The sequence below is a fragment of the Ceratina calcarata genome, unplaced genomic scaffold, assembly GCF_001652005.2.
Source record: "Ceratina calcarata isolate Rehan_Ccalc_2016 unplaced genomic scaffold, ASM165200v1 scaffold554.2, whole genome shotgun sequence".
Classification (NCBI taxonomy): Eukaryota; Metazoa; Arthropoda; class Insecta; order Hymenoptera; family Apidae; genus Ceratina; species Ceratina calcarata.
The window spans coordinates 600329-616279 of NW_017176727.1; the positions used below are offsets into that span (position 1 = coordinate 600329).

At 43.2% G+C, this 15951-nt stretch overlaps 1 protein-coding gene across 18 annotated transcripts in view; it reads left to right on the top strand.

Moving 5' to 3' along the window:
* Window positions 1–15951, top strand: part of Hr4 (nuclear hormone receptor 4) — a 129998-nt gene that overhangs the window by 110013 nt on the left and 4034 nt on the right. For 6 of the 18 annotated variants that reach the window (XM_026816999.1, XM_026817001.1, XM_026817002.1 and 3 more), the window contains 12 exons: window positions 498–602; window positions 6594–7658; window positions 7855–8401; window positions 9438–9648; window positions 9938–10285; window positions 10547–10582; window positions 13846–13980; window positions 14130–14393; window positions 14615–14807; window positions 14932–14949; window positions 15251–15381; window positions 15650–15938. In XM_026816999.1, the coding sequence (XP_026672800.1) occupies window positions 503–602; window positions 6594–7658; window positions 7855–8401; window positions 9438–9648; window positions 9938–10285; window positions 10547–10582; window positions 13846–13980; window positions 14130–14393; window positions 14615–14807; window positions 14932–14949; window positions 15251–15381; window positions 15650–15730 (3129 nt within the window). In that variant the 5' untranslated portion in view covers window positions 498–502 and the 3' untranslated portion in view covers window positions 15731–15938. Of the gene's footprint in view, window positions 1–497; window positions 603–3010; window positions 4845–6593; window positions 7659–7854; window positions 8402–9437; window positions 9649–9937; window positions 10286–10546; window positions 10583–13845; window positions 13981–14129; window positions 14394–14614; window positions 14808–14931; window positions 14950–15250; window positions 15382–15649; window positions 15939–15951 lie in introns of those variants that run through there. The other 12 variants (XM_026817004.1, XM_026816990.1, XM_026816992.1 and 9 more) reach the window with 12 other exon arrangements.

Consider the following 15951-nt stretch of genomic DNA (forward strand, 5'->3'; position numbering starts at 1 on the left):
TACCGTTCCTTATTATAATTTATTATTTTGTTCTACTGTATGAGAAGATTTTATGCCGACATGATAATTCTTACTGCGTCCCCGTAAATTGTGAATAAACATGAATTTTGCAAAAAAACTAAAGTGTAAGATTACAATCGTACTCCGTGCATGTTATAAGAATAAGATGATCCACAGAAAACGTCCAAGCAAGTAACTGCCACGTGAGTCGCGGTTTATTCATGAATCTCGCGTTGAAACTTAATCACCGCGAAAGCTTCGGCGTACATTCGTTTTATATATCACCGTTGTAAAAGGAAAGAGAAACGTGACTAGATGTTTCATGATTAATGAAGACGTATTTCGATTTCAGCAGACGCTGCTGAGACGTACTGTAACAACTTTGCTTCGATTTGTACAATTCTTTGAACTCATAACGAAACTAGTTAGCTGTAGCATCCTGCACTATCAATTGATGCGACGAATGGCTAATTTTCTCTCTATCACTTTGTTTCTAGGAATTATGACCCTTACGAGCAGCCCGTGTAAGCTAGACAACATGAGCTTGTTTCAAGACCTCAAGTTGAAAAGGAGGAAGGTCGACTCCCGATGTAGTAGCGACGGTAAGATAATCATTTTCTTTCTTCCCCCTTTCGCCTAGATAATCGTTTCTCATTTCGACACATGTCCCCTTCTCATCGACGTGACTTGAACTTATTAACATTCCTCTTCTTCCATTTCCCGATAACTTTCATATTCCTAATTTTGCTTTAAGGATGTATTGGCTATACAGTCAATCCCAAAAGTTTATGTACCTTAGAAAAACGCATTTCTTATAATTAAAAAGAAGTCAGACGTCGGAAGAATAATGCTAATAATAAATAGCTACGTGCTAAAGAGTATAGAAGGAAATATCCAATTAAGTATTGACGCTGACGAAAATTTTTTTTTTTCAAAATTGCGGAAAATGCTTCAAGTAAAAGTTGTTTTCCTTCTAACTTCGATATTTAACGAATTATGTATGATTATTTGGCATTTTATTGATGTTGACAAAATCCGACCATCCCAGCGTCGAAATGGCGAACTTTTGACAAAAAATTTCGTTTTCCCTTAATAACTCTTAAACCTTTGTTCATACGGGAAAATTGCATAGAACCTTTCTTATAGAGAACGACGAGATCTACAATTTGTGTATAAAAAGTTTTCGCTAGCATTAATATTTAACGAGTTATTCACGAAAAACGAAAAAACAGTTTTTCGCAAATTACTCGTAAACTATTGAAGCTAGCGACAAATTTTTACATGGAAATTGTAGATCTCGTCGTTCTCTATAAGAAAGGTCTTATACAATTTTTCCGTATGTCCAACGGTTTGGGAGGTATTGGCCAAAAACGAAAATTTGAAAGAAATTGAAGGGGTACCCCTTGGAAAAATCTCGGAAAAATCGAAAAAATTTTTTTGTTGTTTATTATTAGCAATGTTCTTCCGACGTCTAATTTCTTTTTAAAAAATGCATTTCTAAAGTGCATAAACTTTTGGGATTGACTGTATAGCCAATACATCCCTAATCGCACTCAGCGTTTCGTCGATCGTATGCGCAATGTATGACAGCGTCAGAATACTCCCATGCTCGTTCAGCTTTTGTCAGAAAATCGTTGGTTTGAAAATTCCGCTTCGGAATAGTCGGTCAGTCCGCGTGAATTATAGTTCTTGGGTGCGCTTGTCTCTGAATGAAATCACCAGTAATGGTCTCCACAACATTGAATTCGATGTCCGTGTTTAACGATTGTAAAAACGATTTCGCCGACGCGGCGCAGCGCGGCAACGACGTAGTCGTTTGGTACCCGAGATTGAGAGCGGTCGTAAATCTTTAATTGTCGCCGGTAATCGGTAATTGTAAAACGAACTAAACAATACCGCGGCCGAGATTTAACAAGCGTAAAGCGCGTAACTCTGTTTTCGAAGAGGGATCGTGTATCATTGTCCGGTGGAAGCGGCCGATCTTTTCTTATTAAGAATACCGAGAACGAGTCACGAAAAGCGGTCGACGCAACCGTAATGATTAGTTATCGCCCATAATCCCACATTCGATGCCCTTATTGCCCCGATTTTCATAAGCTGCGTGTATCATAAGTATGCTACACGCCATGCCGCGCAACATAAAACGCGACTAGAGCAGTACAGCATGAATCATGCTTCATCTGTTCCGCTTTGAGAATCGTGAGTTACACGTAACTCTATCATTATACGCGTGGTAAATTTTCTCTCGGTTAACTCGAGACAGATTCTACAAAGTTACATTATGCTATGTCATCTCACTCAACGAACAATCCGGTCAAGTAAAAATTCCTAGACGGTTTCCAACAACTACTGACCGGAAGGCGCGACGCGAATTTTGCAACAGAACAGATATGCGTGTTTGTTTAAGCGGCGATGTAAACATAGTCGACTCTCGTTTTCATCAACCGCGTGTTGTTATTATGCGTACGCACTAAACGAGACGCTTACGCAATTTTGCGGTACGCAGTACTGTTTCTCTACCTCAATATATATTTCAGGGAAATATGAGTCGATTCGGCAATTTTGAAGATGTAGTGGCTTCGGACTTGCTCTTGTTTCAGTACGATTTTCATACCAGACGTATTTATTTCAATTCGTGAATTTATATTTTCTCTAATCTTTCATAGTTGACATGATACGCTCAGGATGTGTACATACTTAGAATATGTAATTCGAAAAAGAAAAAGATTTCTCTTATTTGTCACCTATTTCATTCCAACAAGTACGATCCCAATGCAACGCAGTTCCTATTGTTGCAAATTTTTATAATCTGTCAAATTCACCCTCGCCGCAGAGAAGCATGACTACGTGCTTTATTATCATGTGTATCGAATGATCGGTTAGAGAAAGGGTAGTTACTGCGGGGGTAGTTCAAACGTCGTCGGCGTAGCACAGCGAGAGGGAAGTGGGAAGGTAAGTCCAGGAAGAGATACAGAGAGAGGGGGTGGCGGTTGCTAGCGGCGGTGCAGGGTTGAATATCAACCCACGCGGTTTTCCCGGACGTGCACCGGTGCTAGTTCGGCTTCGCCTGAACCCGTGCGAGCACGCGAAGAGAACCTTCGCCGTCGTCGTCGCGTTTGCCGGCTATTCGAAGAAATCAAGGAACAATGAACATCGAGAATCAACGAAAATAAACGAACGAACGAATATACAACAGAAGAGACAAAATTAATTATCAGCGGCGAAAGAAGCTACCGGCCAGCTGTTCGCAGTGGGCTGCATTGATTTTTCGAACAAACGTAACCGATACCAATGACCCCCGACCTACCCGTGGCTAAAGGTCAGAGACTGTCGTTGGCGGGTAGGTGAATCGAAGGTAGCAGCGTGAACCTGGATTGTTGTTATCGTCCGGGCCGAGTGAGAGCGACCCAGAGAATCCGTCAGTTTCGCTTGCTTGATCCTCGCGGCACATGCTCCCGGATGTACGTGGTTCTTGCCGTTTTTTATCACCCGCTTCCGGTCACGAACGGATCGAGCCCATGAATGAGCTTGGTTTTGACGGCACGCGTGTTCCGGCTGCGAGCCGCATCTCAGAGAATCATTGATCTTTCACTCCGGGGCAACGACGAGCTACGTCATACTCGGATTGCGACGCAATTACGTGGTGACGACAGTGCGTCACATCGCTCAGAGTGCAATACAATAATATGGAAAGATTAGACAGGCGCGAAACACGGTTGCTCCTTGATCGATGTTTAATCGTGACTGGTGATATTTGATTTGGGAGAAGGGAACAAAAGACTGATTAGATCGCGTTTTACGCACAACGAGACACGTTAATTAATCGGTTTCTAATTATCTTCGGTGAACGTGAACTAACTGAAATGATGCAATTTCGTTCGATGGAGTTAAAATCGTAACACGTCCCTCATTTTCGTTTCTTTTTCTAAAAATTGTAGTTTTTTTATAATATATCGAATATTGACAACCATTCCATATGTTTGAATACCATTTTTGTATTACCGATGCTGATCAACAGATCATGTGCGAATAAAGAAGATCGCCATTTTTCAGCGCGTCTGACTAATGACTGACCATTTCACTTACGTTCAGATCCTCGTACGAGTGAATGACTGAAACGTTTACTCTCGAATGTTTTTAAAGAAACATACAGTTGTGGCACCAGGACAATATGTTTGTATATTAATTAATCAACAATTTTGCATAAAAATTTGTAAAGTATACCCTATTGCGTAAAATTTTCTTCATTTTGATAAACTGGAAAGGAATACACAATCTTTGTGTACAACTTAACGTACCATTGTGAAAGGGGATGTTTTAGATAAACGTTAATAGTGAACACATGAGAAGACTGAAAACCACAAATAAATATACGTATACGAATCGAGTACAATTTTTAAGAGATAATACAACGATCTCTGTGTTACCGAAGACAATCCTCGAAGAGAACTGACAACGAGCTTAACAAAGAATTTGCAATACTCTTTCAGCGTCACGTACTGAAGTATACTCACGGCTGGATGAACAATTTGATATCGTTAATATAGAAGACGTTAATAGATAATATACAAGAATAATGAACTCCTCGTTGGAAAACAACCTGTCCTTCGCACCTAATCTCCACTGGACGGAGTACTGGAACTCGTTGAACATGGACCTGAGGATGCTTCAACGTGCGTCGCAGAACAATTTCCCGCATCCGTATCTGTATCATCCTTACAACGGTTTCACGATATTATCGTATCAGAATTACTTTGATCTAGGCTATAACTTCAGAATGGCCCCATACACGATGCCCAATCACCGATACTACGATTCGAAGAACTGTTACTCGCCTATATTCGGTAAACAGACAGAATTTCAGTACCAATCGTTCACGATTCACCCATTCGGAGTACAGCCATCATCCACGATCATCGTCGTCGTAACAACGATTTTTATTGATCTCCACCCCGATCATCGCATTAATCATCGACTTGTTCGCGACGCTAATATCGCTGATGAATGAACCTCCTCTCTTACGGTTACGTCATGACACGTGATCAGAATCGCTTGAGAAATAGGGTTGAATGGCCGGGAGAAGGGTTATCGATTCCAGTCGCGATCAGAAAGATTCTAAATGCGATGAAGACGCAGCGAAAGAGAGCAGGCGACGCGAGAGTAAATGAATAATCGCCGCGAGAACCGATATTCACGGTAATCGAGTTATTAATAGCCTGGAAACTAGCACCTAGATACCTACGATCACAACGCGGCCTTGTCAACTGCATTCCTTCCTTGACCTACGCGAACGTTGAGCCGACATCCTTTTCACGATCTCCTGAGCTAACTTCGAATAAGTATTACAGTTTCGCGACGGTCGCGTAAATTGCTCTCATTCGTGAAGTATCCTCGCCGCTGCTCGCACGTGCAATCTCGAACACTTCTCATGTCTCGAGGTCTATTACGAGGAAAGGGGTGGGGCGATGATTTCGAGTTTGAACAATCTCAAAGCAGTGCTACACGCCACGTAGTTACTACGCTCTCGCTTAATTATACATGCGAAGCGAGAAGCGATTGAAACCAAGCTCGATTAATAAATATCTATGTTATTTATCCAACATTTTTATACTGATGCTAAAAAACATAATTGATGTTTCTGTACGCGTGTATCTCTGCGTTTACTTTAGTTTTCCATCATCACGACGCACATTCGCAGTTAATGTTTGAAATTTCGAGGCAAACGCCTAACGAAAGAGACAGTACGCAAAAGGTGAAAGGTTATTGATGTTCGACTTTGAGCATGCAAAATGCGACAGACTTCTTTCGAAATGCACCTGTCAACGTTAGCCCGATTAGTAGTGTAACGCGATAAGTGCTATTAATCAACGTGATAGACCACCAGGCATGCTGATGCGCACGATAATTAATAACATTTTCATAACGTCTGGATCAACCAAAGAGTGAACACATTAACGTGAACGGCAGGGTTCAAGATATAGTTACGTGATCATTGAACCGAATAGTTTAACCGCGAGAGAGTATCTCTCGCCCGTCTTAACTTTCACAATCTCGTACGAATCGCAATAATTGTTATTAATGTCAGGTAAAACGGCGTTGCCTAACCGAATGGGGAACAGTAACAATACAGTTTTACTCTTTAGTCTGCGAAGTGCCAACGCGGAATGCAGCTAATTTTCGTCTTTATTAGGATAGTATTAGCGTATAGAAATTGCTTACGACTACCGGTAACAAGGATAAATATCATCGTAAGCTAAGTCGGCAGACATTGTCAGACAAATTTCATCTAGGTGTTTCAACGATCGATGTCGATTTCCCACCATCGTATTTATCACTAACCGATCATAGAAATCGGAAACGAGTTAAAATACTCGGCTTCTGTTATCACATCATCACCACTACCACCGCCATCATCATCACGATCATCGCGAAAGACAAAAGAGCGACTCATAATCATGCGTATCTACACGACACGCGGTCAGGACGAAAATCGCGCATCATCAATCGCCCGTGACCGCGGCCTTCCCGAGGTAAACATGTGCAAACGACTGTAACATCGAGTATAAACGTGAGACCAACGCCTTATTTCTCAGACTCCCCGGTATCCCTTGGATCAGCAGGCTCGCCGCTCGGGATCCAGTCGGCGGACGCACCTTCACCCATAAACTTTCCTGCTCCAGGGGAGAGCATGGCCGACACCTCGACCCTGTCGCCGGAAGCTAACATGCCAGGCTCGCCGGGCTGCCCTGTGGTCAAAGTCAAAAGCGAGTATCTGCTAGGCATCCCGAGTCCAGGAACGCCGCGGGATCCACTTCGCGGAAGCGGGCCGGCAGCCGGGATCGAAGCTCGCGACACGGCCTGTTCGGACCGCGCGTCTCCCGATTCAGTCTTCCCGGATGCCGGTTCGATGACGGGCTACAGGGTCGTCGAGGAACAACAGCAGCAGCAACAACAACAACAGCACCAACAGCAGCAACAGCATCAACAGCAGCAGCAGCATCAACAGCAACGGTCCGGTACACCCGTGCCGACGAGGCTGTCGCCTTACTCGCCCATGCAGACGGTTTCCGCAACCCCCATGCCCCAGGAAGCGATACCGCGGAGCGAGAGCCCTGACAAGGGTGACCTCTCATCGGCCCAGACCAAGGTGGAATCGGACAACTCGGTTTTCGACGGAGGAGGTGGCGGTGGCGGAGGTCGTTCGGAGACCTCCAGTCAACCTAGTCACCGGAGCAGCCCGTCTTCGCAGTACAGCCCCAGCCAGAGCATGAGTCCCAGCGCGAGCTCCACGCACGGAAATCAACAGCAGCAGCAGCAGCAACAACAACAACAACAACAGCAACAACAGCAACAGCAGCAGCAGCAACAGCAACAACAGCAGCAGCAGCAGCAGCAACAACTGCAGGCTTCGCCGGCACGAAGACCGAGGATGCCATCGGTGCCGCCACACCTTTTAGCTCATCATCAGTTTTGGTCGCAAAATAACGGGGTGCAAGGGTTCGCCACGCAGAGGTTACTGAACGGGGTCATCAGCAGTGCCGTTAATTATGGACAGAACGTCGCGGTCGCGTCCACCAGTAGTAGTACAAGTTCGAGCACCAGCACAAGTGGCGGAGCTACTTCCACGAGTACTGGGGCAACCAGCACGGCGTCCTCGTGTAAGTGAACCTGTTTCTTCCACTCTGGTTTTAATTCAATACTTTCTCTACCAAATGTAGCATGTCCATAAAAATGATTAAATTTTATATATAAATAAGCGAGACTAATCATAACGATCACCAGATTTTGAAATCTTTCTGGTATACAAATTGAGACTTTGTAAGCCAAAGTTCCATTATCGACATCTGATTACAGGCGAAACAATGAAACCACCGGCTCAAAGGCCCGCGCCTGCACCCCCCAGGCCACCTCCCACCGTGATCATGGGTGAGATCGGCGGCGTAAGGACGATGATATGGTCCGCGCCGCCGATGGATCCCGTACCACCGCCAGCGGCTTCGTGGACGGCCACGGCCGCGGCTGCATCTTGTTCCTCGTCGGAGGAGTCGGCCGCTCAGCTGCTCCTAAACCTCGGACAGGAGTCCCGGGGAAAACCGCCCTCCGTTTCCTACTCGTCCGGCCCACCCCTCAACATGGAGAGGTTATGGGCCGGCGATCTAACGCAATTGCCGGCCGTGCAGCAGATGCAGGCGTTAAACTTGACAGCTTCCGGATCCGGTCAGACGTGGGAGAGGAACGGGGGCGTCGTCAAGTCCGAATCGACGTCACAATCGATGTCGGTTGCGCCCCCGGCACCACCTATGCCGCCCCAGGACCACGAGGAGGACGAAACACCTATGATATGTATGATCTGCGAGGACAAGGCTACTGGTTTGCACTACGGGATCATCACATGCGAAGGGTAAGCGAATATTTCACCGACAAAATATATGCCGCCAGCCCGTGACAAACGATTGACATTTGCGATCGATGCACGCACATGTTTGCTGGGTAAATACGCTCTTTGGTCAGAGATGGTGTCAATCGAAATGGTAAACTGTAACTGGGCGAAGTTGATACGCATATATACATACAGAGAACAGAAGAGTACGGCAAAATAATAGTTCGTCGTTTATAGAAGTATCTTATGCTAATTTAGATATTCAGCAATTCGATATCACGAACGCATGAACAGCTAACTTCGTTTTTAATTTGAAAATCATGAAACATAATTGGAAGTAGAATTACTCGTTGTTTCAAAGAGATCTCACGGTATTTTAAGTGCCTGAGATGGAAAGAAAAGTATATTTCAAGGTGCTTTTCTGTCTAACGTGTCTTGCAACGTAGTTGATTAGTCCTTAAGATTGCCACAGGGTATCGTTACTCGCTTTTACGCCAGTTTATTCAATGTCTATCGTCGTATCCGACAAATCTGGGAAATTAGTTGGTAAAAGTCGACGACAAGTTTCCTTGTGCATCCCAGTGTAGCCGTAATTCTACTACCATGAATCTTTAATCGGTTTCTAGTATCAGGACGCTCCCATGAGGAAGCGGAAAGTAAACTTTGGAATTGAATTCCTTTCGCGAAAACCCCTTAATGACTAATCGTAAGTTGCTTTCTATTTCGTTCACTTTTTTCATTGACCAGACTGGAAAAGCTTTTGATTACCGTGCAATACGATTATTCCGAGCAGAGGAAGCTTTAATTTCTGTTAACGAGTTTCATGAAAAAATTCCGAATTGGGTCAGGAAAACCGTGTCAATGAAAACAAATCCAATATCCAGATTCTCGCAATTTAGACCTCACATCCCTAAGCACAATTAACCAGATTTCCACAGACCGGTTTCGGTGTATTGTACAACCGGCCACGCGATGTTTTAAGCAAATGCAATTATTTGTGGCGAGGTACGTGTTTTTGTTCGTAATCTAAAATAGTATGAAATTGCGTTGTGCGCAGGTGTAAAGGTTTCTTCAAAAGGACTGTACAAAATAGGCGAGTGTACACGTGCGTGGCGGAAGGCGGCTGCGAAATCACGAAAGCCCAAAGGAACAGGTGTCAATACTGTCGCTTCAAAAAATGCATTGAACAGGGTATGGTCCTTCAGGCCGTTCGAGAGGATCGAATGCCTGGGGGAAGAAATTCTGGTGCTGTGTACAATCTTTACAAGGTTCGTATCAGCTCTATTATATTCTTTAATAACGGACCAATTGCAATTAACCATATTCTTCTTCAACCAGAATTTTGTTTGTGCACGATTTCTTTTTGAATCTAAAATTGTATACGATGATAAAGCAATGCGATGCTGTAACGAACAGTAAAAATAAAGATATGCAGATTAAATCTAAAGAATTAAAGCTTCATTGTGGTATTCCTATACCCCGTGACGTTGCCAAGGGGGGTTAATGTTCAATGTAAAGTAAACAGTTAATTTTAGATCTTATTCGTTCTTTTCACAGGTGAAGTACAAAAAGCACAAGAAAAGTAACAAAGCGAGCGGAGTGGGCGGAAGCATGGGTGGCATAAGTAGCGGCGGTAACGTTGGCGGTGTTAACGGGTCGGGATCCCTTGGTGGTAACAAAAGCACCATGGGTTCGACGATGCTTGTCAAGCAGATGGCCGCGGTAGCTCACCATAGCCAACAGCAGCACACGCAGCTGGCTAGTGGTTTTCTTCACCATCACAAGATTTCGTCGGGCGACCCGCTTAACTCGCAATCTACCACCAGTCACTCGAGCCACCCTGCGCATTCGGGTCACCTCGTCAACGGAACGATCCTAAAGACGGCGCTCACCAACCCCTCCGAAGTGAGTCTCATTATTTTCTAATTTCCTCCTTGTGTATTAGGTGTCGGAAAAGGGATTTTTAAAACAGAATTGAAACACATATTCTTCAAGACATGATTATCATTTATATTAATAAAAAACCGCTCGAACTCTTCCCGTCACCTAATATTAATTTTACGTATCGTCTGGCCTTATGGATTGAAAATAATTTATTCTATATAGCAAAAATCAAATAGTGTAGCTTAGATTTATAACAATTTTTGTATGTTCAAAAATTTGGAGATCAATCTATGTGAAACAACGAACACCAACGAACCGGTAAGTAATTACATGAATGAAAGAATCGACCATATCCCAACAATACGGCAGATCGTACTTATTTTTCGATACGTTCGCACGCGCGAACGTGGCGTAACCGATTTCACGTGAATACGCGATCATAATAACTCTAAACTAAAAAGAAACATACGAGATAGAGTCCCGCGCGAGGAGACATCCCAGACGATTATTCCCACTATCACCTCTCCATCAAATCGATTATCTAACGGACCTGGCAAGCGTAAGCACGTGTGAAGCGCTTTTTACTCTCCCTCTCGGTCTGTCTGTCTGTCTGTCTGTCTCTTTCTCTCTCTCTCGCCTGTGTGTATAGATCAACGTCACCCGGTTCGCAATCGTAGCACAATGATTTTGAGTGATTTATACGAGGCGGCTCGTTAGAAATCAAGCGCGGGTCGACAAAAGTTGATCCTCGCGTAGGGAGAATGCGCTGCTGATGAGAACGTCCCGAAGGTATCTTCACTTTCACTCTTAATGCACCGCAGCTGCACGCGATCGGATCACATGTTCGGACGAGATTTTTCTCGTGAGCACGGACTCCGTTCCGTCTCACTCGCGATGCTGTTCTCGATCACCGATGAAATCGTATGCAGGTGAAATATATATAATGATATTTGTAATATGAAGTTACTAATTGAAATTTACGTAACGGTCGATTTTCACAATCATATCATTCCGCCCGAAACGATAATTTCATAAATTGTGGGAATTCGATATCTCGTTGATCAAACAAGCTCATTCCCAGATACATATGTCGAGAATAACATCATCAGTTGAATTGAAATTAAACGATCGATATCATATTACGAACTTTGAGATCTCGAGGGGCGTTTAGGAATAATCATTTGAAATTCAAACACTGTGCGGTGAATAGTTCTGGAGCTCGATGAATTACATGACCTCTGGGCTTAGACCGAAGTCATACAGGAAATGGATATATCAACGATTACAAAATCATCGCAAACAGTTATGGCCGCGTTCCCAGACTAGAGAAACGTCACGCGGCTGAATCCGATTAAGAACACTGGGCGGGTGATGCATTCATTAATCCCACGAGTATAATGCAAGAAAAAGAAAGCAATAAATTAGGAAGAATTCTGAGAAATACAATGATATAGAAAATTGTAATGATTCACGTTGTAATCCTTTAAATAAACGGACAATGCACAGGTTTGAATGAACATTCGTAGGTACAATGAGCAATGATCGAATTCGATGGATTTCAATCGCTTTCGAACAGAATGATCCTAAAATGAATGAACTCTCCAATGCAATTTCACTTTCTTACGACTCGGCTTGCGCAAGTCTCAAGGTTTCCCACATTACGAAAGCCGATAGGTACAACGAGCAAGCGGCTCTGCGAGAGCTGTCCGCTCGTCCCACCGCGTCATTATCTTACATGGTTTTTCGCGCTCGTCTAAACAAAGTATTATCTGTTACATCATGAAAGTGTTCTCTCTTTTTAGAGTTCGATAATGACTATACACCGTATTTCATACGACCGTAAAGAAAATCGAATATCATAGACCAGAGTATGATTCAGATTCATCGGCAAAGATTCAATTTTCTCGACGTGACGTTAATTTTATCTACGTTTTTCATGCACGGTCGAAACAATGTCAAAGTCAAAAGAATCGCATCGCATTCTAATTGGAAACTAACGCATGGGGAAACGCATGTGCGATAGATTATGCGACAGAAATCGGGAACGTCGATACGTTTACGTTTGCCATGCACGTGAGGTATGCGAGCAACGACAAGAATTACCGGGAACAGACAGGTAGAGGCCATTGTCAAAAGTGAAATCGATGACTCCCGCGATACCGCATAAGTACTGGCCCCGTGGATCGGGGCGTCATTAAGGAGGTCACTTTCCATCTCCGAGCGAATTGGTTTGCACGCTCGCCACTATGCAGTACTTATACCCGCTTCAAAAGTATCCCCTCACTATCGCGAGAAAGAGGGACTAAAGGAGTTTCAAAGTGCAGGAGGATCCGGATTGAGATTTCCTCTCGACGAGAATCCTCGTCGAACAATACAATCGTGGCTAAAACACTATTATCTGTGACATTCGTGAGCTCGAGCTCTTTTTAGAAATTGATACACCAAAAGTGTGCGACTGCACGATCGAAACTACTCGTTTCAATTCGGTGAAAACAATTTCCTCTATTGTTGAAAACAATTAAAATTGTTAAAAACGTCCAACTGTGAGTACCTATGTCTCTTTATAACAACGATAATAAATGAATAGTTAACGAGATCTATTCGATGCTGTCGATTCAGTGACGCACGATTAAATAATTAAGTGGACGCAGAAAGAAGCAAAATTCGTGACACGCGATAAGGATAGTCCGAGCATCGAAAAAGGCGTCACTCTTTACCGACATCGCGTTGTCGCGACATTCGAGTGAAACACGGCGATGACGTGGACTCGGGAGGTAGAGGGACAATAGAAAATCAGCGACAGCCGGTGCCAAGGACGGGCAGTTCTCCGGCGGTTTCGTAACTCGTGAAAGTCTGTACAAGGGACACTGACCTCACCCTACCTCCTTCTCTTCCTCCTCCAACACCTTCCCCCCTCCCCCTATCGACATCGCGGTTAGACTCTGCCGTAGAATAAAGCTCTGGATAAATAAATTTTCACGTAAAACTTGAGATTAGAGAACGCAATCTTATTTAAATCCGATTCGAGCAATAAATCGAGTAAGTAATTAAAGAAATTTGTTCTTTCTCGTGCACAAGTTAATCCAGAGTCTTTAATCGCTATCCAATTAAAATTTAGTCTCCGCTCCTCCAACTCCATGAGAAGCGAGCTTTCGAATAAATAAAGCTTTCAGTGAGAAACGTCTACGCCTCGGTGTGCACGTATCTTGATGGTACCCGAATGGAGGATCGCAGCTTTCCCCGTAGGTATCCCCGATGCAGACCCAAGGCCACTCTCCCTGTTCGCGTATACAGTCCGCAAATACCGACCTCGAGGAAGTACCTCGAGGTCCGAAAGGTCAGTGAAAGGCCGGATCGGATTTGCGTAGGAAGCACGATCCCGCAATTGTCCCATTGATAAACCACATTTATTAGACTACGAATACTGATATACTTCTAAGAATTTTAGACACACAAAATGTGTATGACAATATTGTCTGCAATACATGTTACGATAAATCCTATACATATTCTTTAGAGAAACAGAACAGGCGTCTCGAAAACATTCTGATTATTGCACGAACGAATCTATTTGGTTTTAGGTGGTACACTTGAGGCAGAGGCTAGACAACACAGTGAGCAGTTCGAGGGATCGATCTTTTCCTTTCGACGCGACCGTCGCCATGATCCAGTCCCTCATAGACTGCGACGAGTTCCAAGATATCGCCACGTTAAGGGTACGTTACTACATTTCATATTTAGATTTCCTTTTGAACTAAAAGTACTGCTATTTTATCGCGTATCATTTACGCGAGAAGAATGAATAAAATTTCGAAATTTGAACGAGGCTCCTTATCATGCGCGCTACTTTTATATGACATTGTAGAACTTGGACGAGCTGCTGGACCATAAATCAAACCTAAGCGACAAGCTGTGTCAAATAGGAGACAGCATAGTGTACAAGTTGGTGCAGTGGACCAAAAGGTTACCGTTTTACCTTGAGCTACCAGTCGAAGTTCACACGACGTTGCTCACCCACAAGTGGCACGAGATCCTGGTGCTGACTACCTCCGCCTATCAGGCGATACATGGTCAACACAAATTCACCAACGTCACCGGCGATGTAATGGGGGCGGATTTTATGCAAGAAGTAAATTATTCATTTCAAACTTCTTCTCCTTTAAACTGTTCTCCGTTCACCGCGCTATTCTCGAAGAGTGACATACATTTTTGTCAATATTAAATAAGTAGGATTCTTAAGATTATAATAGACATTTAATTCAAGAAGTGCATGTTTAATAATGCAAACTGAAGAGTTTCTTTCTACTAATATCGCATTATTTCGGATTAAATGAAGACACTTATGCACAGGTTTCGAACAACATGTATACGTTGCAAACGTGCCTAACGAACATGATGGGCCGACCGATAACCATGGACCAATTGCAACAAGACGTAGGGCTCATGGTGGAAAAAATTACGTATGTCACGTTAATGTTCAGGAGGGTGAGATTACGGATGGAGGAGTACGTCTGTCTGAAAGTAATCACCATGCTCTCGCAAGGTAAGTATCTTCACGATATCCCGATAGAGCAATAGCGCACGATTAGAACGTGTGTTTTAAGTTTCTATCTAACCAAATTGAGATACTTAAGATATAAAGAAATGCATCCTTTTTGCTAATGCTGCAATTGGCGAAGCAAAATGTAAGTCTCGCGTGTAGAATGTTAACGTAGAATATGGCTCGTAGTTACTCGAATGATCTCAAAACATAATCTCGATTCGCTTTGCCATATAATGATTCTGATTACAAGCGACGATCTACAAGTTTCTGTCGCATCGAATAATTACGGGCGATGTAACGTTGTCGTTGTATGTTGTCTTCTTCGAAACGAACGAACATTAGAGCAGGAACAAAATTAGAGCATCTAACTTAAAGCGTAAGCGTATTAAAATTGTTCCCGGTACCGATTCACGATCATTTCTCTTGTATCTGCCCCCTCTTAGCACGCGGAGGTACGATGGAGTATACAATGGAGCTACAAGAACGGTACATGAGCTGTCTGCGAAGTTTTGTCGAGCACAGCGCGCCTCAACAGCCGAATCGATTTCACGATCTTCTCGTCAGGTTACCCGAAGTAAGTTCGACAATAAAGAAATATCAATTCATTCATTTCCCGCGTTAACGGTTCAATACATTTAAACAAACGCGAACGTAATATACGGTAAACCACGTAAATAGAAAAGAGAATTAGAAATACAAACGTTAGGTTTTGTGTTGATATTAGAAAAAGAAAAGAAGTTATTGTCTGATTAAAAAATCAACCGTGAATACTCGTGGAACCGTTTATGGGAGAGTTAGACCCGTTCGATCTAAGTCGATCCTGTTTTCTTCCTGAATTCCAGGTACAATCGGCGGCAGCTCTTCTACTTGAGAGTAAAATGTTCTACGTTCCTTTCCTCTTGAACTCAACAATTCAAAGATAGTAAATAAAAAACAAACTGACGATAAACGAAGCTGAATACCTACATAAAAACTATACATACAAATATACATACACATATATATGTATGAAAGTTTACACGAGTATATATATGTATATATGAGATGAGAATAGAAATCGAACAAAACAGGCGAAAGCAAACAAGAAAATTGGAAAGACTCGTGCGAAAAAAAGAGAAAGGCTTTGTTTGCGTATGTATCATAA